Genomic DNA, 26,694 nt, shown 5'->3' on the forward strand with positions numbered 1-26,694 from the left:
CTGCCAGTCTTTGACCATATGCACAAGACACTTATTCAGAGCTGAAAACTAAACACCTAGGGAAAAAAATTCCGATCAAAAGAATAAACTACACTTAGTATAGCATTTGCCCTCCTTCTTGCTGCACAAGAAATTGTAAGTTTAACTTTGTGAATAAAAAAATGACTGCTGGTTGAAAAACAGATGGTATTGTCCATCAGAACGCTTCAGTTAAAACTTCTCGTTTCATGTAGGATTGTTGTGCTGATGTTAGCAATGGGACACATCCAACGTTTCACTGCTGCTTCAGCTTCAGACCGAGAATAACAAGCATATTTCCCCCAAACCAGGAAGCGGCACAGATGACGCCCCTTCCAAGTCCAAGCTGTGGATTGAACGCTGGGTTTGCCCAAGACCCTTGGGAGGACAAGGCTTTAAATAAGCTTTTCCCCCTTTGAGAAGAAAGCTAGCTTTGCTTTATTAAAACTTTTTCCATTTCACGTCTGCCAACGTGCTCCCAGAACTACGTTGTTTTCACTCTAACTGCTTTTCTGGGAACAATTGGAATCTATTTTAGTCAGTATGAGGAGAACAGACTCTTGCGTTCAAGAAGTTTTCTGGCAGAAGCTGCTCACTGTGTTAGCTTAAAGGTGTTTACAGGTGTGTTGCGTGTTTACTAATGTTCAATTTTGTTACAAGGAGACAGGCCGAGAGATGTCCTGCTCAGGGGTTTTCTTGCTGACAGCACAATCTAATCTGCAACAATCCCCGGTTTACATGGCCTGAAGCTCAACATCCGAAATCCACACAGCAGAGGATTTTGACTGTGTTAAGCATATAGATATTAGCAATTGGGAGTCAATATAGAATAAGCATTGTCTTTTCATCCCATTGTTTAACTGTAGTTGTTTTTTTCCCCCAGTGCCAGTCATTAAAATGTCAGCTTCCTGCTCAATATAGGGAGGAGAACAGGAAGCGGTTGACCGATGACTTCTGCTTCACGCACAGACCTTCCTCAGCTGGGCCACAGAGCTACTGCCGTCATACGGTAAACTGGCCAGCGGTGGAAAAATACAGCGTTCGTCTTAAAAATAGATTGGCGCCATTCAGCAGGTGCTTGGAGGGATGGCGCCGGCCCGTCAACTGAACAAAAATGGAAAAAGGCCAAAGGAACGTAAAGCATGCAAAATTATTCAGCCAGAGGATCACATGACATAACGGACATTTTAAGAGGTGGAATTTGGTTCCAAGGGCAAATGAGTACAGGCAGTCCTCGGGTTAAGAACGACTGACTTACTCGTGCTTATGAACGGACTGGCACGAAGCCTATTATATAAAAAATTAGAGTTAAATTCAAGCGTTTGTGATGAGTATACGCGTTACTTTGTGATGCTCATGAAAACATTGTGCAGCTTCAGCTGCCCATGGCCTAGAGCTGCAGTGCAGGACCGTATGTAGTTACTTGTATCATTACCGTAACGTTATTACAGACGATATTATTATTTTTCCTACTTACCTACAAACTTGACTTAAAGACAGACTTAGGGAACGGATCTCACTCATAACCTGGGGACTGTCTGTATAGTACCCATTTACCTTAAACTTCATTGAACCTGCGATATGGCCAGCAATGGCCTGACAATGTAAAACAAATGCAAGACTGGCACACTGCGATAATAAGGGCTGTAATGTTGAAATCTTAGGGATATTCAACATATAATATACTTATAAGGGGGGGGGGTACCTAGAAAGTGTGGGGGCCCCTGTTAACTACACAGAGGGCCCATTAGTAGGTGCGGTGGACCAAGAATCTATTATCAGGAAGCACTCAGATCTGACGTGTGAAACAGTATGTTCATCTGGGCATTAGCTTTGTCGTTCAGCACTGTTGCGCAGAACTGAAAACAGGGTGATGTGTTATTGAAACCCACCAGATGGGAACAAATCATGAGATGGACTCTATCCTGTGACTTCCCGCCCCCGCCTGCCCCCCCCCCCCCCCCCCAATCATGTGACTTCTCTTCCCCCTTGCGGTCCATATAACACAATTGCAAGCTACCATTAACTGCTCTTAGGAAAGTAATTTATTTTCAATATAAAACCATGCAGTCGATACTCATGTAGTTTACGGGTCAGCCTTGGCCTAAGTCTCCGCACTGAAAATTTTCTTCCAGTTCTCCCCTGGACTGGCTGATTCATCATTTCACATGCCCACAATCAGGTTACACGGCCACTTCAGTGACGTTTTGATGATCTGCAAACTCAGCTCCAGCAGCACACAGAGGTAAATCAGATGAAACACTTGGTAAATCAGATGAAAACAGACCCCTCATTATAAATCCTTCCCACATTGCACCTTATTACCCCTGCCACTGGACGTTCGGCTCCTGGCTTCAACGATACGCCTTTCAACCCATGAGGCAAGCCTTGCATTCCGCGTGTTTAATCGTAAGAAGGCTTTCGGAAGTCGATCCAGAACAACACACATGGCCATCTCACACAGGACCATCTCACACAGGGCCATCTTGCACAGGACCATCTCACACGGGGCCATCTCACACAGGACCATCTCACACAGGGCCATCTCACACACGGCCATCTCACACAGGGCCATCTCACACAGGACAATCTCACACATGGCCATCTCACAGAGGGCCATCTCACACAGGGCCATCTCACACATGGACTCACAAAGACAATATAGTGCAATTTCACCTTATTCTTTTTAAATTTTTATTAAAAGTAAGTGTTATAGTCCCTTGATAAATAATGTTTACAAGTTCTTTCAGCCATTAAGCTAAACTTGTAAATCCATTTTCTGTTGCGATTGTGCTTATAGATAAGAGAGAAAAATTTCATATAAAAATACTTTACAGAGAATAAATCTTTAAAAATACACATTGATATCAATGCATACTTACTTGGAAAGTTGAAATGCATAGGGATGGACACATTTAAACCTTAAAAGCTCATTGAAAACTGATATGAATCACACTTCTGGATTCCACTGAATTTTGTGTGTGGAAAAGTAAACTCTGCATGACCTTCATTAATATCAAGTAGAACACAACGACTTACAAATAACAGCAAATATTGTACACTTTAAAAACGAATAAACATTTCAGAAAAAAAAATCCATCTCTGACGAATACCACAGTCTGCAATCATTCTTTAACAACAAAGTATTAATATCACAGAGGGAACAGCAAATGATTATCGTCCCTTTCTGTGTGCCATATTTGATACATGTGCGCTTGGGAACTGAAAAACAAACACATGAATTTCTTAAAGTAAGGAGAAGGCTTTAGTGAGGGTGACGACAAATATGGGGAATATTCTGAGCTTTTTCAGAATTCTTAAACGCACATAGTGATCTTTGTGCTTTAATGGAAGTTGGTATCACTGGGGTTTTCTTTAGCAAGACAAAATCATTTTGTTTTAAACCACAGATATCTTGTGAAATTATGTTAGCAAGAGTATGACCACTTAGGAGGGAAAAAACAGGAACTGATAATCTGAACTAATCAGCAAAGTAACCAAGCATTTTTTTGTGTGATGTAATGATGATGTTTGTTTTAAATCTTCAAGTTGTAAAACCATAGAGCCATTTTGTTTGCATGCCAAATGTCCCCACAATGTGAAAAACTGTTATTCTGACATTGTCGGGACCATCTTTTAGGGTCCTCACAAGGGGAGACTCAATTTTATAAAAATCAGTGGCTGCAATCAAAAGCTATTTTGTTTGGTTACTTATGGTTAAGGTTAGGGCTTGGAAGGGGTTAAGGTTGTCATAGTTGGGATTAGGGTTTTTCCCATTGAAATGAAGGACAGTCCTCACAAAGACATGAATACAAATGTGGGTGTGTCTGTATGTGTTTGTGTAATGGGGGGGGGGGGGGGGAGTCTCCTAGAAAACATGCATTGATAAAATAATCACCAGTCCTAAAAATTATGCATAAGGTATGAGCCTGTTTTCTCAACTACAGATGCAGGAGCGATTGTTGGGTTGGTGTCTCCCAAAACACCGGTCTGACAAGCAAGAAACCGAAGGAACATGGAATAATTCATGCTTGAGCACATGCAAGATGAACAAAAACAAAGCCCTCCCCCCACAAACAGACAAATCCAGATTAAGTAAGCAGACCAACAGGAGGAAACCGAGCAATATAAAATCACATTTATGTGCAGAAACTGTCCCTATATAACGTTACATATGAACAACCACAGAAAAAGGTCAGCGATCTCAAAACACAGTGATTCCCCCACTATATCGTGGTTCAGTTATCGCACCCCTGCTATATCGCGGTACAGCTATCGCACCCCTGCTATATCGCGGTACAGCTATCGCACCCCTGCTATATCGCGGTACAGCTATCGCACCCCTGCTATATCGCGGTACAGCTATCGCACCCCTGCTATATCGCGGTACAGCTATCGCACCCCTGCTATATCGCGGTACAGCTATCGCACCCCTGCTATATCGCGGTACAGTTATCGCACCCCTGCTATATCGCGGTACAGCTATCGCACCCCTGCTATATCGTGGTTCAGTAATCACATCCCATATCACAAAGTTTTCCCCTACGCATCACAGTTCTGTGTTGTGTGTGTATATATATTATGTTACTCATATCCTTAGCCCGACATCCACATATCACACGTGTTTACAAAGTGTATTTTAATGAGTTTACATGTGTTTAAAGCAGGTTTATATGGTCTATCTATCCATCCATCGTCCAACCCGCGTATCCTACTGGGTCGTGGGGGTGGTCTACCTATATTGCATATTTTCACCAAATGGGAGGGGTATTTTAAGGCTTAAACTATTAAAAAATGTTCATTTATATGGTCTTTCTATATCGCGGATTTTCACCTATCGCTGATTGGTCTGGAACGTAACTTCCGCAGTGGGCGGGGGATCACTGCACATGTAGCCTACTGTTCTTTTTAAAAAAAGAGGAATCTTGGTAAATCAAATGCTCATTAATAAACTCATGGTCACAGTGCAGGTATGTTCACACAATTTCAGTGACATCATCGCTGCTGACGCTCCATTGTCTGTTTACTGAAGTATCACTGCTATTAAAAGGTCACTGGCATGGATACTGAGCCAAATAGTTTAAGATTTAGATTTTAGATTTAGAGCTTCAGCAGGTGGTATAGTGTGCAGTTCCGAGAGGCAACTTGTAGGCAGATATGAAACAGACAAAACTGTCATGCTAGCATTGTGTTGTGAATTTAACTTAATCTGAATCAGAGTGAAGTTTTGAGGCTGGAAAATACCTGAGTGTTCTGGTACTCAGGTCAACAACAATTTGTCATTTCTGGGAGATCTGTAGGTCTGCATCTAAATTTTGCAGCCCTAAAAGGTAATTTAACAAGGGGTACTGCTAGTTTAAGATTATGCTGTACCATTACTTGCAAAAAGCACCCCCCCCTGCATTTTATTTCAGGCTGTGGTAACTCCCCCATGACTCCAGAAGAGTCTGAGTTTATAACTGTTTGGTAATTTTAAGAGTAGCTTTTTCATACGCTACATGACTTAACATGCTATGTTTATGACTTGTTTTTCGCTTGTATCAAAAGACTGGAAGCGCTCGTCTACAAGGTACTGACTGAGATTAACGCACCCCCTGACTGACGCGCCTGTACGTGGGAACCGATGCTCTGCGGTTATGTCACATTTTGTTCGGACATTGATTCCCATCTTTGAGGAGAGAAAATAAACAATAGAGTTAGAGGCCTTTGTCATGGAAACCTTCCTCCCCTGAAGTCTGATAGTCCAATGACTAATCTGGATGTTTCCCAAAGGCCTCGGAGATGATTCACCACAGCAGGAGCTCCTCTAAACTGCAGCTTCACATTCTCCATCAGCCACCACTTCATGTGAAACGGACTTCATACTGACAGGGTTATGCAGAAGACGGAGGCGGGGGGGGGGGCTATACCACTGATTTTACTTTCAATCCAATAACAAGTAATAGCAATACTGATAAAGACATTTAGCTGATAATAAAACCGGGTGGGGGCAGGGGGGGGGGTTCTGCTGAAAATAATATCTGCCTAGTGTCGGGGGGGGGGGGGGGGGGGCACCACTAGGCCCCTGAAAGTCCCAATAATAATATGAAAAGTTAAATGATATTTTGACATTAGAATAATCAGAATGATTGGTACAGTAGAAGCAACCCGCAAATGCTGAACAACACCCTAGAAAACGAGATGTTTCCTGTTCCTTCTTTCTTCGTCACATTTTTTTTTTTTTTTTTTACATAAAGCTAATATCTTCTTATCAAATGAAAAGATCTTTCTTTGGCTAAATGCACTCTGGAATAAATGAATTCCTTTCTAAGTGTCGAGAGATGACACTACCTGCTGATCTATTTATTTTTATTTGTGTAGTGTGTTGGCTCGCCGCTAGCACAGTGAAGTTAGCATCTTCTTCTACGTGGGCGAACTGGCATCTCGCTACTGACCTTGGCGCGGTGAGTTTGGTGGTTTGCGATGGACTGGCATCCCTTCCAGGGTGTGCCCCTGCCTTGTGCCCTGAGCTCACCAGGATCCTGTACTGGTTAACAGGTTATGAAGATGGTAGATGGTTATGCAGTGTGACAAGCACAACAGCACCACACTTGGCAAGCGGCTCTAATTACAGTAGATAAAGCAGGAATGCGGAAAAGCGTGCGCGCCGCAGTGTCTGGGAGCAGTGAAAGCTATCACCAACGCTCACGTGTGTCGTCTCCTTCCCGTTTCCCTCACAAAGGAAATGCAAACGCAACGCTGATCCGCTCAGTTCTGGCAGACAACCTCTACTCAGTTTAGTCGATATAAATATATAAAAAGCTTTAAAAAAGGTAATTCGAAAGCAGAGTCGTAACCGGGGCCAGCAAGTCGGTAGCTAAGCATTTTTTTACGCAGAAATCAGTGCCTTGTACTTTGTTTTACTGTGTAGAGGGATGCGTAGTGACAGCCTGCACAAGGACACCATAAAGTGGGGTAAATTCGCACTATCGCAAGGGCCCCTGAATGAATGAACAAATTTTCAACATTGACTGATATGGGCTGGGGGCCCAATATGATACGCTTTCGGGGGGGGGGGGCAAAATCTCCAGTAGCACACCTGGGCATGCAACTTATTAAAGTTAAACTTATTAAACTTACTAAAGTTATGCTGTAGTTAGCATCATCCATTTATTAATGGGAAAGAATTGGGTCTCGATTGGTTAAAAACCTGAGCCTGAATGTCCGTCAGATTTATTCCTGTGACGTGCAGCTTTTTTTGTTTCAAAGACCCCGAGCGGCGACCTTTTGCACGGCGAGGCTAGAGATGGGGAAAGAATGAGGACACAGCCGGTCAAGTACATGGTTTAAGTGTGTCCTCCACGGGGGTGGGCTTAAAATAGTGCCGGGGAACGACGGCAATGCCTGGCAAGGGAGTATGGGTAAAATGGCGCAGGCTAGCTTCGCTGGGGAGGGACGAAGCGTGACTGCGGGGGGCTTAGGGGAGCATGAGGGGGGTGACAAAATGACGGAGAGATGAGGGTGACGAGAATGGGCGGATGTACAGACACAATGGCGCGGCAATATTCGTTCAAATCCTCACATTCTAAAAAAATTAAATACAAGGGTTAGATTTTGCTATCAAGTGGAGTATAAAAGGTTCCTTCTTTTTTTTTTTGAGAATTGTCTTAAAATAAAAACCAGAAAAGGTTGCGGCTTAAAACGCATAAAAGCCTGCCGCAATATTACAATGCCTTCTTCCTAAAAAAAACAAACAAACAAAGCCTTCTTTCTTCCACAGTCTTTGTTTAGTGTCTTTGTTGCATTGGCTCCAGCATCTTCAGACCAGAAGTCCGCTTCCCTGCGCCTTGAAAGCCTTCCTTCCTGCCTCCGTTGCCATGTCAGCACCTGGCCTCTGTCTCGCGAGCCAGAGCGCCGTCAGCTCCTGGTCACGCCCGAAAATAAAAGGACTTCGGCGATTGTTCGCTCTCTCGGAGTTCGTGTTTCGTCAGTTTGTTGTTTTTCTCCTCGAGGCTTTTGAGAAGGATAAAAAAAAAAACAAACAAAAACACTGACGACATGTAAAAAAAACGAATAAAATTGAAAACAACTCCCCGTTGAGCTGTGTTCAGTAAAGTATCCAGAGAGAACAGGTCCAGGTCTAGACCAGGTCTCCTCCTGACGTGGCTCATAAGTCCATGCAGCTGGTCTTGTGCTCCCTGGAGATGGGAAGTGTAGCAGATGCTTCCTTGAAGTCTGGCAGCTGCCCGCTTGTTCCCTGCACCAGGGGATTCCTGCTGATGACCAGCTCCAGCTTGTCCCCAGCCTCAGTGATCAGGGGCACAGCCAGACAGCAGTCGAAGTCCCTGGTGCGGACATGGTTCACCTGCCGGGGGTCAGACTGACCCGGTCAGGGCAATGGCATCATCTGGGTTACCTATGCATTTAGGACCTTCTATTTCCTATAATCTTACTGCATACTACTACTATACTATTAGCTTCTGTAGCAATACAAAGATTGTGGGGTCAAATCCGAGGAGCATGATATAAGATATAACCCTCTGCTCTACTGTAAGTAGCTTCGGATAAAAGCATCCAGTAAATTGAAAGTACGACTTTATGGTTCATTTTATCTCGGGGCTTCAAACATGTGACAGAGTGGCTCCATAGATAGAACCAAGCCTTCCACCTCCACAGCTGTGGGTTTGACTCCCAGCTATATCTTTGCATAGTTCTCCCCATGTTTATGTGGGCTGTCCCTAGGTACTCTGGTTTCTTCCCACACTCCAGAAACTGGATTCATAAATTGGCCAGTTTCTGAGTGGACGCCCTGTGATGAACTGGCATTCCACCCGGGGCATCTTCAACCTCATGCTCATTGCTTCCTGGAAAAGGCTCAAAGCTTGTCGCAGGCCTGTACTTGAGCAGCGGAAGTTCTAAAATAGTGTTTCTTGTTTTAGAAAGGAAATAACACCAATCTTAAGTAGTTAAGTGATTAATACACACGTTAACAATTTCTGTAAATCCGTCGCAAACATTAAGTCATTATCTTTAGCTAATCAGAGCATTTAATTTTCTCCAGAAGTTTTTAAACAGAAACTGCATTTCGTCTGAATATCACTGACCAAGCTGGTAAATAACGATTTAAATATTCCATTAGCCCTTGATCCAATGACATTAGCGAGATGTAATTACCCCAAGCCACCAGAGGGATTGTGTTGTTAGTCTATTAGTTGTTTCTAGGGCTTTGTGGGAAGAAAAAAAAAGACTCAAATAAAAAGTTAAGTCACGTTGGGATCAAGTTATGAGCATATTTCATTTCCTACTGGAACTGAAGTTTATTTTTTTCATGCATGCAGCCTAGCAAGGGCTGGACTTTATTAAATGTCATTAAGGCCTAATCGGAATCACAATGGCTGTTTCTGGTTGTGATTTCCTATATTCTCTCTCCAGTTTCCTAAGACATGAGAAAGCTCATGAGATTTATAACAGGTGTGGAGGTAAGTGCTGACCTTAAGGCCTACCCCCGTTAACCAACTTTTCAAAGGTTTACCAAAAGGCGGTTTAATCCTGTCGTCTGCAGGGTATCTATTAAGTCACTAAATTCATTCCAGATCCACAGTTTGTGCCAGAAGCTTCTCCAAAGTGCTGGGATCTGCCTGGAATCACGGAGCTCTACAGCTTTTCTTGACAAACATGCTTGACAATGCACAGATCCCTCTGTCGCTGCCATGAAGGAGAAACGCCTGAATAAAACTGATAAAGAAGATTTCGGGCTGCACTTTTGCCCAGCTTTGTAAATCAAATGTGAGTCAAAACATCTTTACATTATTGTCCATACAGTATGTGGCTTTGGAACGGCTTCATGTTTCAGTGATTTTACCCTCCGGCGCTGCCCAGTATTCAATAAGGAATCATGCAAAAGGGGTTGCAGGAATGGATAGTGATCATACAGTATCATATGCTGGTTAAAGTCACATAGATCTATATTGAATCTTCAAAATATTCAAATTACTCATATTAATAACTATAATAATTAACAAATATTTTTGTCAAAAGAATGGGAAAAAATGCAATCTATTTTGTTAGCCCTCCGTAGCAGGGAAATCCATACAAGTGGCCTTTAATCTATTAGTTTTAATTAAATCAGATTCACGGACAAAACACCAACAGCGGGTTGTGATTTTCTCTGCACCCTAGAGTCGTCTCTGCAAGTCACCACAACCTCGCTCTCTCAACTCATCTTTGGTCAACGCTTCCTGTTAGCCACCATCCCTGATGCTGTTTATATTTACCATCCAGCTCTCTGCGGTAACTGCACAGTAAAGCAGAAAGATAGCAAACGCCGCTCTGTTAAGGCGACGCGGGCGGCCGTCCTTCCGTGCACACCTGCAGGATCCTGTCGTAAGGCGCAAGACCTGCGCGCTCGGCCGGACCCTCGGGACGAATCATGTTGACGTAGACGCCTTTCTCCAGGAAGCCATCCGATACGCTGAAACCAAAGTCGTCGCTCTCTGGGTCCTTCATCACCGTCACCTGAAACCGATCGAAAGGAAGAGCGCAGCCTTTAGTCAACATTCAGGTGTCATACAGAGAGTCAAACCACGAAAGAGAACCTGCCCCTGCTGTGGTCAGTCACCAGTCTGTCTGAAGCTCAGCCAGTAGGCGGGCTAACGTGTATGTGACAAGATGTCTGTGGGGACCGCAAGACAGGGACGTGGCCGCATAGTAAAATTACAGGTTCAAACTCCCCTGAAATGTGTTTGTTCCCACTGGGGCACATAGCCAGAGAGCTCGAACCTCCCTGAAAATTCATCAAACTCCCCTTGAAATTCATTTCTGGCCATGCCCGTACCTACCATTGAGGACACCGAGACCAAGTCTTCAGGATTTTTTCTGCAACTTAAATAACAGCAACCCTTTACGTGGTACAGCTAATACATTTCACCTCATTATTTTAAAAATACTGGCTATGGTCCTGTTTTTGTTTTTGCTGTCGAGACACCAGTGCGGCAACAACAAGACAATAAAACGATAATATTTATTGTCAACTATAAAATTGGTGAGCAATTTTTTGCTATATGCACAATCCCATAAAATACGGGACGGGTGTCGACTTTAGCTTTAAAACTTTATTAAACCAGGTTTGTTGGGGCCCCATTTTAATGGAGGCCCCTGGGCTTCTGCCTGGGTAAACCTGTGATTTAAGTGCCCCTGACTGTACCTTGTGCAGCTCCAGGGGTGTCGGGGACAGAATCTCCTGCATCTCCTCCTTGATCCTCCGCGACTCCCAGGTCTTCTCGGACACACGCAGGCTGGTCTTCGCCTTGGACTCGCCGTGGAGCTGGGGGGTCTTCTTCAGAGGACTTGTCCCCGGCTGGCCGGCCGCGTCCCCCTTCCCGCCGTCCACGCCCAGGCTGAGCGCGCTGCCTGTCATGATCGAGGCCTACAAAAACGTTACATTAACATTAAGCAAAAGAAACCAGATAGAGGCCAAAAACCTCCGAAAAAAGTCTATTTAAAAAATATTCATATTACGAGGCATTTTTAGAGGAAGGCTGTAAAATATATACAAATAAGGTGTTGCTTAAAGTTTAAAGGTGGCACTTTTTGTTTGTTTTTACCAAAAATGTCTCTAAGTGAATTTTTCAATAAACAATAACCCAATATAGTACCTCAATTACTCTATACAATCTCTGCTGATGACTCCACAAAGGCAGAAAATGAAACCTTCTTACTGATTTTATTTTACAAAGGCCATTGTTTGGCTTGAATGCTTGTCTATCCCACACCCCATTTGTTTTTTTTTCTCATGGTACCCGTTCGACAACTTTCTCTGTGGTCCGGAGAAGCCTGCCTAGTGTGGATAATATAATACACAAAGCTGCATTTAGTAGCTGTATCTGTTCGACTGCCAACTTTTAACAGCCTATTATTATATTAAATATTAAAGCTTTATAGACTGCTGATGGTAAGGCAGTGATAAAAGCATTTTAATAAAGTGCTGTGTGGCTCAGGACTGATCGGAAGGTCACTGGTTCAAATCCCATGGCTGGAAGAGAGATTTCACCATTGTGCCCTTGAGTGAGGCCCTTAACCCCAATTTGCTCCAGTGACACTGACTGACTCTGCTTTCCCAGTTATATGTTGCTTTAAATAAAAGCACCTACAAAATAAATAAATTACATTTTTCAAAAAGTGACAAAAATTCAAGAAATGATACCTGAAATTTCCTTCTATCTGTCTCCCTGTCTGTCTATCTGCCTGCCTGGTCTGTCTGTCTATCTGCCTGCCTGGTCTGTCTATCTGCCAGCCTGCCTGCCTGTCTGTCTGTCTGTCTGTCTGTCTGGTCTGTCTATCTGCCTGCCCGTCTGTCTTTAGAAAGTTTTCAAATACTCCAATGAGGTCACAATGTTGTTTTCTGGCGAGTCGTTCACATATCATACCACAAAAGATATAGCTGCTTTTACATAAACATAAACCAAGTGGGGGAAAGTTTTGGTGGTAGTGATGGGGGGGGGGGATGCAATAAGATTTTTAAGTGATCATAGTTTAAGCTTGAGCATTTCTGCATAAAATGCATATGGTGGGAAACCCACTGAAGATATGCCAAGGAGCCAAGTTAAAAATGCGACTTACACATAGGATTAAACGCGGCACTCAGGGCTGTTCTCAATCATGCACGTGAAATTGATTTTTAGTTTTTGTTTTCTTAATTCAGTTTTATTTTCATTATTCATTTTTTTAATCTGAGCTCCGTTTTAGTTTTAAGTGCTCTGGTCATTTTTATTGGTGTTTCATTTTTCAGGGCTCATTTAAATTGGGTTTTATTATCAGTTTTGGGTTTTAAAAGAAGCCAGCGGCAATATAAGCTATGAGGCCCGTTCCTGCGGAGCAGGCACTTTCCCGGCAGCGGGCGTGAGCAGGAGCACCAACGAGGCAGCAGCCGGGGAGGGGGGGGGGGGGGCGTTTTACCTCGATCTCCCTGAGGAGCTCCGACTGGCCGCAGGTCTCCAGGTCCTCCAGAGCCTGGCACCAGAAGGCGTCGCCGTGATCCAAAACGAGGCCGTCGCTCTGTGCATGGCTGACGTATCTGTGTCAACGCAGGAACCGAAACACGTGAGCAATCTGCCTGGCGGGCCGTGGTGCCGGCAAGGCGGCACAGAGACACGGACGGGCATTGCACTGGGCCGGCCAGGGGGGCGGGGCTAGGCGGGGCAGGGCAGGGCGTGGAAGGAGGTGGGGGTCCAAGTACTTTGGCCTCCAGGCCCAGCTGGGGGGGGGTATTCATTTAAAAACTCATCTTAAGGATTCAAGACAAAAAGCTTCATGCAGATTACTGAAGGGCCACTGACACTGGATAGCAGTGAGGCACGTGGGAGGTCATTGAAAAAAAGACAACAGACGTGGGGGGGGGGGGGGGGGGGGAGTACATTTAGGGGAGAGACGAGGAGCCCCACAGGCAGTTACTAAGGTAGATGGAAGACAGTGACTCAGATCTGAGAGACAGAACACCTGAGAAGAGAGAAAGAGAAAGAGAGAAAGATGCAGACAAACAGGACTATGTGAAAGAATGGAAAACAGAGCAGTGAGTCTCTTCATAATACAATAAGGCTGGAGACCACCGGTACACCCTGAACCTGATACACACAGGTCCGGCACGTTACTATGGGCCTCTGAGGCCTCGGCTGAGCGTGAAGCAGCATTATTGATGTAAAACCGCAAGGATTTCGAAGAAAAGGACACTTCTAGGCAGAGCGATCAGAGACTGAATTTCCCACATGGAAAATCTACAAGCAATTCATTTTTAGTTGTGTGTGTGTGCGGGTGCGTATGTGTATATAAAGCTCCAAAAAAGGAAAATACAACAAGCTGGTACAGTATATACATGTCAAAAAACGACGACAAAACATTTGCCTGATCCATAAAAACCTCCCATGGTGCATTGCCTTCATTCTTACCCCGTGGGCTTGTCCCAGTCATCCTCGCTGAAGCCCCCATCGCTGAATGGATAGTTCTTGCGGCGGCCTGCAGGGGGAGTCGCGCTCCTGTGCTTGGAATTCCGCCACTCGTGGGGATGCAGGGCGATGCCGGCAGCCTGCTGGATAAATGTTCCTGGGACAGAGGAGGGGAGAGGCTGGTACTGGGATGCTGATCACAGCCAAAAAAAAGTGTGAAAACAGCCTAAAGGAGCTGATATTCTGATGTGAAACAAAATATTTACATTTATTCAGTAGGTACTTTAGTCTACTGTGACGTGTAAGTATTGATCAGCCAGTGTCCCTGGAGCAAATGGGGTTTGGGGCCTTTCTCAAGTGATATGGTTCTATGGAATTTGAACCCATGACCCATGATATGGGTACAGATGCCCAGGGACGCCACTGAAGGTTTTGGGCCCCATGAAAGCATATTATATTGCACCTTACAATGCAATTACTGGTAATTGCACCTTACAATGCTATTGCTGCTAATTGCACCTTGCAATGCTATTGCTGCTAATTGCACCTTGCAATGCTATTTTTTCCCTGTCAGTCAGAGGCCCTTGGATTTGTCCTGACTTCCCCTTCAGGTGCCCTTGCAGACCCCTAAGCCACTGTGCTACACATTTGCCCATGAGCTGTTTCCGACAGTAAATTGATTACATTTTCACCTGGGAAGTTTTCCAGAATTTCCGAAACCCAGTTTTTCCTACTTTAAAGTCCCAACTCTAGGCTGTAGGGTCATGAGGCCCAAAGTAAGCCCACCTTGGCTCCCGTAGCCGGTGTCGACACCGGAGCTGTCCCACGACTCCGTCGCCGAGTCCACACTGGGAATGGTGGTAGAGAAGATCTCAGAGAACTTGCTGGTCTTCTGAGAGTCGCTTGTCTCGTCCTCGTTGTCGCTCAGGTCGTTCTTGAGAGCTGACTTGTTATCGCCTGGGGCTGCCAATATAAACTTGATAAATTTCTGTCTTCTGAGGATACAGAGGCCCCCCCCCCCGCAGACACACACTCACCATCGACCTGTTTCTTGATCTTCAGCGTGACCGTTTCCCCAGCCATCTGCAGCAGGTGGATGGCTTCACTGAGCGGCTTCCCTTTCAGGCTAACGCTGTTAATAGCCAGGATGCGGTCCCCCACGTGGATTGCCCCTGTCCTGCATGTACAAAGATGTGGGGTGGGGTGGGCGGGGGGTGGGGGGGAGCTCCCTCTGGTACCGTGCAGCATTTGTCGCAAGGCGAGACCCAATCAAAAGGCACATTTCTGGAAAGTGTCGTCATGCCAAAATAAAACTGCGACATAAACTGAGAATCGAAACACAAACTCAACTAATTTATCAACATCAGAAACCTGAGGAAAAAAAGGAGATAAACCAATAATTCAGCTTTTACTTACTGCCCCTTATAGATACTAGATCTAACACAAGGGATAGTCCCTTTAATTAATATATATATTTTTGTCCTGCTTGGTAAGACATATGACGTTACTGTACATGCTTTGTATAAGAGTCAGACACTGAGGTCAAACAATGATAAGCCGGCTACCATGAAAGGGAAAGCAGCCAGGACTTAGACCTGATTACATCACATACCGACTTAGCCTGGTGGTCTGTGATACTGAAATGACGGCGTCGGCACTAGTGACTGTCTCTGCAGGATCTTCAGATCAGCCACCACAGGATTTGCAAAGCTTTACATTATCGATGCTGACAGTTATCTGACAAGTTGCATCAGGTCACTTCGCAATGCTCGACTGCGCAAGTTAGTGTCTGGCGGCTTCAAACATCACCGGGCTGCGATCACAGACTCGAAGGTGGGTATGACAGAACTTGTGTGTGCAATTCTTTAAACTGGCCAGCAGAGGGCCTCGTAAACATAAATACAAACACACACACACACAAACAACTTCACGATGGAGGTACCCGGCCTCACCTCTCAGCGAGGCCCCTTTTGGTGAGCCCAGAGATGACTATGGGGTCAAATGGCTCCTCTGTGCCTGAGATTGTGATGCCTAGAGGTCCACCATACCTTTTCAGCTCCACAGTGTAAATGATAGATCCTGAAGTCTCCTGCTCATCTGATTAAAAGAGGAAAAAAAAGATAGTCTAGTTCAATCTATGTTACAGACGACCTGCAACGGCAAACACCTTTCATGGGGAACAAATACTGAGAGGGCAACAGGATTAGCAGCAATTGCACTGTAAGGTGCAAATAGCAGCAATAGTATTGCAAGGTCCAATTAGCAGCATTAGCACTGTAAGGTCCAATTAGCAGCAATAGCACTGTAAGGTCCAATTAGCAGCAATAGCACTGTAAGGTGCAATTAGCAGCAATAGCATTGCAAGGTGCAATTAGCAGCAATAGCATTGTAAAGTGCAATTAATCCACAAAGAAACTTCAGGGAAATGAAAATCTGATATTCTTTGATATGGTTGGATTTACAAGTAGGTCACCAGTGAAGCTTGTCTGGAGATCCAGCAGATGTAGGGGAATGCAAAACCAAGGCACACACATTTCAAAAGCAATGAAAAAAGGCTGTCAGAGCCAAAGACTTCAGTAATCTGCTAGTCTGACTGAAGAGAATTGGGTCTCAGATGTAGCAGCAGAGATCCCAGGGCTGTTTCATACAGTACGGGTGCTGACGTGGGTGTATGGAGGGCGGTACCCTTGTATCAGCAGAGGTGGTCCCCACCACAGTAGGCAGCATCTCTCTCACCCCAGAGGCAGCAGATACCTATTCACCTCTGCTCCGTGGTGAGTCCTGACGAGTTCAGAGGCTTTTGAGATGTTTACCAAGTCGACATTTTGCCATCAAGGTTCAAGCGGCAGATATTCTGGCACCTTCAGTGCAGCAGAAGACGTTGAGCTGACTTGTCCTACCTCTCCTGTGGAGCAAGGCCTCGAGTATAGTGCCACTTTGAAGGAGTCCCGAATGCCTCCGTATTGACTCTGAGCTAAACACTCAAACTCAACAAACTTGTTGCCCCAGATTGTTTATACTCCTGGTTTTCATCACAAAACAAGGTATTTTTGCTTTGGTTCAAAAAAAGGACTCTGTCTAGCAGCGACTCCTGACCTTGAGGAAACAGACAAGGCCAAGAGTCCATGACTCATTGGGCCTCTGCCACGAGTCTTGATCCTTACTGCCACCAATACCATCAAACATCGAATTGCATAAGATGAACGCAACACAGGGCACTTTTACTAGAGTCTTATTGTCCATGAGGTGAGTCAGTTTCTCACAAACATTGGTTATTTTAATAGCATGTGTTCATGTAGGCATTTTCAAGTCAACCCCATTCTTTGGGGAACATGTCATGCATGTAAGTTCAGGGATACCAGTATTTATCATTCCAAAGCCGTGTGGCTGGTGTCAGATCAAGCCTGTTCCCTCCATCTCGTCGCTTCCTCCTTTCATTCCACGGCAAAGGAGATTCCTTTTCTTCTGCACCTTTTCTTCACCTGCCTTTCACAACTGTTGTCCTCTGAGAAGCACTGAACCCTCTCTGAAATGTTTATTTTCTGTCTCTCAGCAAGATCACAAGCCGCAGGAAGATGCACGGTGTTGGACTATTCATGGGCATTAAGATGGTATGTTTATTTCTGGCAGGGAAAAAGGCCATTGCTGGCAACTGTTTATTTTAATCCCCTAAGTAAACACTCCCGGTATAGTTTCTGCTTCTTGCATTATTAATGAAAATGCAAGACACTCAATCGATCCTTAAAAAACAATACAAACTCCCAAACACCATTTCGACGTTTCAAATTCAAATGGAAACTCAACGGAGCCCCGCGCAGCCCACTTAAACCCATCTTGGAACTGGTGGTCATGCGCATCCAGATTGACCCTCAATGCTCACCGGAGTTGTCCTCATCCTTGCGGATCTTCAGCTTCACCAGGTCCTCGCTCTGCTGCAGGATCTGCATCGCGTCCTCCGTAGAACAGTTCACCAGCCGCACGTTGTCAATGGTCAGCAGCTTGTCACCCGGTTCCAATGTGCCAGTTCTACAAAACATCGAAGATGTAGACGAAACGAACGATAAAGATGGAGGACAGGTCAGACCAATCTAGTGAGTCCACTGGAGGCCAAGCCAAGAGTCAGATTCAACAATGTGCCCATATTTACCTAGTAAGATACCACTGAGTCACCAAAAATATGTAATACAAGTAAATACAAATACTGCGAAGGGTTGGCGCCCCATCCTGGGTTGTTCCCTGCCTTGTGCCCAGAGGCTATGTGACAGACTCCAGATCCCCCATGACCCTGAACAGGATTAGGGGCTACAGAAAATGGGTGGATGGATGGATAAATGCAAATAAGTGTATATAAAGTACATGATCAATATCCTTGCTCAAGCTCAGTTTCAAATAAACTGCCATACCAACTGAATCACACCAAGACAGCAGAGATCTGTGTCAGTTTCCAAAGACAATCTGGAACCTCCACCACCAGAAAGCAATCCTGACAACTGCCGAGATACTGCAGCCCTTGACTCTCTACTGTTCAAAAACAGGCTTTGTGCTTTTTAATCATTGCCATGGTGATGGAACCGGGATTCGGACTAATGAGATTCAGTGATCTCCGTCTGCAGTTTGTCACAATTGTCAAAACAATGTCAGGGCCCTACGTTTGAAACAGAATTCACAAGTGAAAGGCAACATGCTGAAATCGTGACATGCGATAATTAAAAAGCTGATGTCTCACCCTGCTGGATGTACAAGGCATTACATCGACACTGAATATTCTGCAATATGAAGCTATGAGAGGAAAAAACAGACATAAAACTCACAGAACAATATTCTTATGCAAATTACCGTTCTAGGCAAAAAATTGCATAAGTTTGAATTTTGCTGTTGCTGCTGACAATACACGACAATATTGTTAAGAGTGTATAAATAATATATTTAAAATAATTTCTTCTTTCCCCTTTGTAACTATGATGCTCTAGCTTTCAGTAAGATCCTCTTAAGTGGCACAGAATTTTTTCAGTCTGGAACTTTAAAAACATATGAAACAGAAGTATTTTAATTAGAAAATATAAGTGGGATATTCCAAGTGCTCTTTGACATGTTAGAGTTAAATACGTACACATCTGCTTTTTGAGTTACTCAGCTACTGGAAAAATGTATCCATTAAAAGGTTCTATTCTATTCACATTACTGGCTACGACATCTTTAATGACAATTACTGTCCCTATTTTTAGCTAAAAATGTTCCGCTCCCATTGTTATCTAACAGGAAAAATATATTCCAATTGTTAGAAAAATAAATCTGTGCTGTATTTTTCTTGTTTTTGATTGTATATACACGGTAGTTCTCAGTTTTTGTTTGCCAAAGAATGCAGCAGATAAGTCGCAATTCAGCAGCCGAATGTGAGAATAATAACTTCAGATTTAAATTAAACTGCTCTGGCATCACTCAGACCAACTCAGGCTTTCCCACCGAAGTTAAAGAACATAGTTCCTGGGCCATCTTAACCAGGAACTTTTGTGTCTCCTGGCCACCCGTCGCATTCCCACCTCACAACCAGAACTGTGACCTTTATGCTAAATAAGCACGGCAGATGCGAAAAGCTCATAGGTTAAACTACACATTCAATTTCACACAAAACTACTGTACACCGTCACCCCAAATCAATGAAGGATGAACGAATAATTTTGTTAGTTATTGGGGTCTGAAAATATGGGACAAATTGCGTTTTATTTATATTGTATTTATATAGCCAACATATCCATCTTTCATTTTCCGCAGAATAAAAAAAAAAAACAATGTAACGTTATCTTGCTAATAAGTACTACCAAGTTTCACCGGTGGCATCGGTGATATTAGACACAAGTATGCTCGGTTATTGGTCAATTTTTTCGATACAGAAATACAGAGACGCAAGCAACAAAAGAAACCATTAATGCGTTTTATGCTATTCAGATACAAAAATAATTCTGAGAAGCAGAATTGCTTTATTTTATCTCCAATACGTGTATCTCTTTTCCCCACACTTCTGCGTAACTTCCAAATTAGCGTCACGGCTTGTAGTCCACCAATCAGCAAGATTTACAAGCTCTACTCAGTACTTCAGTATTTGTCGAGTAAAATGTACTTAGGGATTTTCTCCACCGCACTTCTCCCAAACCCGTTTTACGTCAACCACTGCCGACGCCCATTCCCAGTACTCAAAGGCTACATCCCAAAACCCCTATGTGCTCCACCCTCCCTCAGTACCTTTCCTTCGCTCTGGAAGTTTTTCCGAAATCCGGATGTTTAAGTGCTGTCCCAATACCTTAGAGAAGGAGTCATCGCGGACCAACTTCTGCTCAAATCTCCCCTTCGTCAGGGAAATTTTGAAGTCTAGTTGAAAGTATTGCTAAAGAGAAATTCACTTATGGTGACAACCATGCATGAGGTGGCATAAAACTTTCTGCTTCACTGATGACTTCATACTAGGAGTGCAAATGAGGAACTTAATGGATTAACCATAATGGATAAGTATTTTGTTATGCTATGTATTTTTTGAGACAGTATTTCTGTTGAAGTTCTAATATGGAGCCAAAAGCTGCTAATGTGATGAGATAGTTAATGTTCTAAATGTGCACCTGTCATGCCCGGCTCGTACGATCCTCCTGTGTGCCACGCCCCCCCTGATTATCCACGTGTGCTTCCCTGATTGTACCCAGCTGTACTCTGTTGTCTTGCCTATTTCAGTCCATGTCTTGCCTTAGTTCTTTGTCCGTCATTGATGTTTGTTAGCGTCAGTGGATGTTTCCCGTACCTGATCCCCATATTAAACCCCCTAGTTTCCCCGTCTTCTGCCTGCCTGCCTGCCTGCCTCGTATTTCGCCTGCCTGCCTGCTTCTTGCCCGCTTGTCAGCCCGTGGGCTACCTCGCTTTAACCAGCGAGCGTGACAGCACCTTTATGGATATTTATTTAATTTTTATTTACTTGTAAGTAAATTTTAGTTTTTTATTAGCAAGTTGCAGCAGTATTGACAGAGACTTTTTATTTAAGAAAGGCAGTCATGCTTTGTTCAGTAAACCACCGTTAAATGAAGTAGTAAAGTATATGTTTTGTTTCTTTTACTTCTACTGTACTGAACCGTGACGTCAAGGCAGAGGTATGTACCAAACCGTAATTTTTGAGTACCGTTACCCTACTTCATACATTCAGGCGGAGCACGGTAAGTCAACAAGGATGCAAGAATGTCCCGATACTGCTTTTTTGTCCATGCTACCATCGTCTCTCACACACTCATTCCTTCCCCCATCAACTTCTTGAACTTTCAACTTTAGAAGTGAATAACTGAGGTAGAGGGCGAGGGAGCAGTAAAAAAAAACTGTTTTGGGATATAGTCAAGAACAGAAATATAGAGGACAGTAAAACTCCCCGGATGTTATTCTTGCCTCCCACCAGGTACCAAGGATGCATCGCCTGCATTCTCCCTAAATGAGAATAATCCCATGATTCATTGTGTCCGAAAGTTAGTTCTTGGGAGCAAGTTAGCATGACTACGAGTATGATCCTCTTGTTCTTGGTATTGAAAAACACCCCTAGCTAATCCTGAGCAGGGACTGTTCCAGAATTGACTCAGAGGAGCTACAATCTGGGCAGTCTTCTTTAAGAGACCTTGTCAGAACTTTTTCCAAAGAAGGGAAAGTTACACAAGAGATATCAGCATATAATATCTAGTCAGACTTATAAAACTTCTTAGAATTGTATATTCCCAGAACCTAAAAGTACACGATTACAGGTGATACTTGATACAAAGTAACATACAATATTCCGTTTTATTAACCACTTGGATATGTGGAACCTGGAACCATGTAGCTTTAGTACATAAGTCAAGGGTACAACAGCAGATCTTCTACTCACCCCAGAACCAGTACTGTAGGTTTCAGGGTACAGTACCTTGCCTTTAGCCAAGCCTCTACCAGCCAGTTCTGTGGTTATCTATTTGTGGCACATTTTCAGATATGTTGCCTGAACAATTCAAATGATTGACAACTGAACTCAAGAAAGCGGTAGGAAGCTGCCGCTAAGCCTTCCTGCACATGAGACTGACATATTTATCTGAGAACACCTAGTGTAGTAGCCAGTGCTGGTCTTGAAAACGCTCCCTTTTCATCAAACGGCATGATGACCTGGGCTTTTCAATTACTGCCACACAAAAGGGGACAAACACGGTAAGTTTCAAAGGCAAGAAGCTATTCCTATCAGGAGGATGATGACAGGGGCCCTTCCACTAATTTCACCATAAACCCCAAGCTGAAATCACAAAAACTGTCCTTCCCGCCCCAGGACAGCACATGCGGTACTGATGAGTGATGCATGCTGGGATATGTGGGCCCAGCAGGGGCTGCCGTAGACAGACATGTTACATACCGGTGAGCCACGCTTCCCTTCTTGATGTCGGAGATAATCAGAGGCTCTCCCGGCTTCTTACTCGCTAACGGAAAGACGGAAAAATGACTTTACTTTCAAACTCAGGAAAAAAAAAAAAAGCCCTGCACACAATTTATTCCTTTCAGGCAATCTGAGGACGCCTGCTACTGCTGTCTGAAGGTCCCCAGAGCATGTGCTTGTCAGACAAGGTGCAGTATAGCTACGCTATACTCATCACATGTCTATTAATTGGGCGGGGGATATTTTTTCTGGTTGACAACCTTATTGAACTGTTTATTTTTTTTCGTCGCCAGGAGGCACTTCCCATATTCCTCAACACAACTACAATGGAGACGTAAATCGAAGCCTTCAAAGCCATCTGCATGTCGACGGCAATATGAGAAATATGTGCTTTCCTTCAAAAAATAAACAGGAAATAAATACTGAAGATACAAAGCTCACATAACAATAAACAGAATTGAAGTGTGGGACTAAAGAATACACATAACAGAAAATATATAGTAGTATAATATCATCTTATGTTTCTAGACGCGGTATTACAGTCATATCACACAATATTGTGTTATAGCATTGTTATTGGTCAGGGGATCTTGGGGCTGCTATTGGATTGAATGTGTCTGTAACAGTTCACAGCACAGGAAACAACCTGAGGACAATGGTTGGCTATTATTAACTTAATGGAGAATCGGTGGAAGAGAACAAGACACTAGCCCATGCGTGTTCCTATAGCTCAACAGGCAGCGCTAATAACACAAAGGTTGTGGATCCAAATCCAGGCAGGTACATGTAAATTGTAACACTCCCATCTACTGTAAATTGTTCTGGATAAGAGTGTTGGATAAATGAATGCAGTGAGTGAATTATTTGGATCAACCAGCCTCTTGTATAGATTTTTGAATTTCTCCCCGAACAGGGAGGACAGGAAAGACAAGCACATCCCTGTGTTTTTCAAGAGACCACCTTGATACAACATTTATACAAATGCTGCAGAGGCACTCGGAACTTTTCCTCAAAGTGAATTACTACATGCCAGGGTGTCCCAGAGCTTTGGAGTGGGGGTTAGAAGGGAATGTAAATACTAGCTGTCAAAGGCTGGGGAGAGCTGCCGTGCTGCCCATGGTCTGCGTTGCAGTGACGGGACCATAAACGGACAGAGTCAACTTAACAATAACAGAGGGTCGAAGGACGCTTAAGATGACAGGGGAGTGAAGCCAGCTGTTCAACATCCACACTTTACCAAGGCCGGGAGACCTACCAGAAGGAGAAGACCCCTATTTCCATTTATGGCATTTCCATATATACAGAGGCAGCCATTTTGTTTCAAAACAAGTTTTTTTTTTAAAGTTTGTATAACTTTACAGTTTCCTTTTAAAGAGCTTTTCTTATTTTAAATTCCCCCAAGTGTTGTAAAGAAGGCTTTTGAATTAACTATCATTATTCCTGCATTTTTTCAATACGCCTATTAATTAGGATACACGCAAAGTAACTGGCAAATTAGGTTATTATTTGGATTAATGCTATTCGTATTAAGGAGTAAAAAAAAAAACGATTTCAGAAACTACACTGCGCTTTGTTGTTAAGAGTACAAAGCTTTCATTATGAAGGAAGATAAATGAAAGCATAATCATTTCAATTTAACTCTAGGTAATTTTTTGAAAAGCAGAGATTTCCTGCTGAAAGCAATACATAATTTTAATGGCGCACAATGTGGCTTCAAGATTTTCTTTTTGTCAAAGTACAAAAATAATGGGAGAAGAGATTGGAAACATCTGCCATGCAATTATGACATTTGGTGACAAGTTAAAACAGTCATAGGTCACATTATGGAATACAGTAAAAGTTAAATAAGACCCAGAGACACCCTCCTCTAGGTGACAGCTTAACAAAATATCTTGTGTCTGTCTGGGGGTGGGAACCTGTTATGAGATCTGGGGGGGCTGAGATAGGATTGCGAAGGGAAAGCTTAGAATCACTGTGTCTTCTCGTTGGCAGCGATGTATAGCCATCATCAGAGGAATACAAAGTTGCGTGAGAGAAATCCGGTGTGCTCATGCCACAACCGGGATTAAGGATATGAGGCCTGAAGAAGGTGCTCATCATTCAGTCCGCATTGGAAGCAGGCTATCATCTTAGAGTATTTTCTAGCAAAATGCAGTCCCATCCATCCATGAGAATGCAATATTTTCCACCGTTGAAGAGTGAAATCAATTTATCTTTCCGCGTAGCAAGAGTATAAATTCTGGGTAACGTACGGCGATGCTATGCTCCGATGACGTTACATCAAATAAATCGAAATTTGACTGATATACACACCAAAAGATACTGATTAATGTCGGCAAATTCATGATTCCTTTAGATGGCCCGGCGCTGAGTGTGCCTCAGGCCCTGGGCCTCATCCTGTCAGGCCGCCCGGCCGCGTGGGACTGAATTCACAGGAAGATTAATTCGCATGGTGGGCTGGTGTCGCCAGGCAACATAACCCCCCGACCCCCCCGGGTTGAAGATGCTCACCGCTGATGGTTATGCCCAGCTCCACTCCTCTCTTCTTGGGAAGCTTTACGTGAAATGTACCACTGCTGGGGATGACAGATTCTGGGGGTGGGGGGGGAGAGGGGCCTTCACACATTTGCAAATCAAAACAAAACTTCTGACAGCCCCAGGTCATGCAACAGAGACGTTATAGTAAGTTACACATGCAGAATTCTTATGGTGTTCCAGTTCTAAGACTGGTGGTAATTCATTACAACGCGGTACTGTAAAATAATGCAACTCTATGTGACAGTGATATGCGTCGGTTTTATATATCTTTGTCTGTAATCAAATTCAGCCCCGATATTATTTATACTTGAATAATTCCAAGCAACACAAATTGAGTTGAATTGAGTTTAATGAAACTCTTTAAAGAGTCTAATATCATTCTGAGTCACTTGGTTCTGCAGAAAATCACTGTCATGCCTATTCGATATCAGCATTCCTATCAAATCAACCACTTCGGCAGAAGACCAGCAATATTCTCGCTCAGCGTATATAATTTTACATCGACCAAGATCCAGGTCAAACAGACATAAAAGGAAAATGTCACTCTCCTCGGATCTTGTTCTCCATATTATTTAGACTATTTACCATCTGTAGCCTGTTACCATTCACAGTCATCCATCCTAACAGCTAAGCTTAATATGCAGATTAACGTTTCAATGTATTGTATATACACACAGACACCCATATACAGAAATAATGGCCCTTGAACAAACAACATATTCCAGCCCAGAACAAATGTGCCAATTATCTCTTCCACCACTTATCTTTAGCACAATGAATGTAGTAAATCTGTACTGCAATAAAAAAATGTGTTAGAAATGCCAAAGGTAATTCCTCACAGTAACAAAGGGAAGACAGACTGTCCATCACAGAACTCTGTGAAATGTAAAGTCTAGTCTGCAGCTCACATCTAAAGGAGAAAACCTGCAGGGTTCTTTTTCATGTCTGACTGATATAGTTTCACGCAAATCACGTGTTGCTAGTCCAGCGAGAGCTAAGACATAGCTAAACACATAAAAAGTGATATAGTTAACTCATTTGAAATGCATTTTATGCAGAGGTTTATAAGTAAATAATCCCATTAATATCACAGAATAAAATAAATAATATTCATATAAAATATTTATGTTTCTAAAAATGTGTTTACTTCATTCGGCATGCATCATTTTCGGTGTTTACGTCGATCTCGACAAATTCTGGTGAAGTCTGAGAAGATGTGATATTTAGCTACTGCCTTTATGTATACAAGCAGATAAATTGACAAAAGCATAAAAATATTTTTAAGGTCTTTGTGAAATTTGTGAAAAGTGGGACCAAAAAGAATCATAAATGGCGAGCTCTGAGTAATTTGGAAGATATTACGCTAAGAAACAGCTGAACTGAAAAACTGAAAAAAAAGATGTAAATTTTAACCTGCCACATCAAACTCCACCTCCAGGGTGACCTTATTGGCCAGGGCTGCATCTCGGAGCAGCTGATTGGCTTCCTCCAGTGTTCCATCCTCTGTTGGTATGCTGTTTATGGACAGGAGTCTGTCTCCAACCTGCAGTAATCCACACCTGTCGACAAACACACACACACACACACACACACACGCACAATAAAAAATCTATTATTACCTCACCTACATGGCTGTAATTTCTAATTTTTTAATCATCTCAACAGCTGGATATTTCAATGAAGTAATTTAGATATGTTTTGCTCAAGGGCAGAGCAGCTGCTCGTCTTCCATGGGAACTGTTTGTCCAAAGATTCGTTAAGATAGCTGCTGTTTTCCTCAAGCCAACGAGGCCTGTTAGGTGTCGA

The 26,694-nt window shown here is 43.4% G+C and overlaps 1 protein-coding gene across 5 annotated transcripts in view; it reads right to left on the bottom strand.

The window, feature by feature from the left end:
- Positions 1 to 6,087: 6,087 nt before the first annotated feature.
- Positions 6,088 to 26,694, bottom strand: part of grip2b (glutamate receptor interacting protein 2b) — a 107,051-nt gene continuing 86,444 nt past the window's right edge. For 4 of the 5 annotated variants that reach the window (XM_049023864.1, XM_049023866.1, XM_049023867.1 and 1 more), the window contains exons 13-24: positions 26,302 to 26,447; positions 24,862 to 24,942; positions 22,330 to 22,393; positions 17,815 to 17,960; positions 15,887 to 16,031; positions 14,972 to 15,111; positions 14,721 to 14,897; positions 13,938 to 14,091; positions 12,952 to 13,069; positions 11,201 to 11,422; positions 10,366 to 10,512; positions 6,088 to 8,377 (exon numbers count right to left, since the gene is read on the bottom strand). In XM_049023864.1, coding sequence (XP_048879821.1) covers positions 8,165 to 8,377; positions 10,366 to 10,512; positions 11,201 to 11,422; positions 12,952 to 13,069; positions 13,938 to 14,091; positions 14,721 to 14,897; positions 14,972 to 15,111; positions 15,887 to 16,031; positions 17,815 to 17,960; positions 22,330 to 22,393; positions 24,862 to 24,942; positions 26,302 to 26,447 — 1,753 coding nt within the window. In that variant the 3' untranslated portion in view covers positions 6,088 to 8,164. The remainder of the gene's footprint in view (positions 8,378 to 10,365; positions 10,513 to 11,200; positions 11,423 to 12,951; positions 13,070 to 13,937; positions 14,092 to 14,720; positions 14,898 to 14,971; positions 15,112 to 15,886; positions 16,032 to 17,814; positions 17,961 to 22,329; positions 22,394 to 24,861; positions 24,943 to 26,301; positions 26,448 to 26,694) is intronic. The other variant, XM_049023865.1, reaches the window with a different exon arrangement.

This window comes from Brienomyrus brachyistius, chromosome 8 (genome assembly GCF_023856365.1).
Source record: "Brienomyrus brachyistius isolate T26 chromosome 8, BBRACH_0.4, whole genome shotgun sequence".
NCBI classification, from domain to species: Eukaryota; Metazoa; Chordata; class Actinopteri; order Osteoglossiformes; family Mormyridae; genus Brienomyrus; species Brienomyrus brachyistius.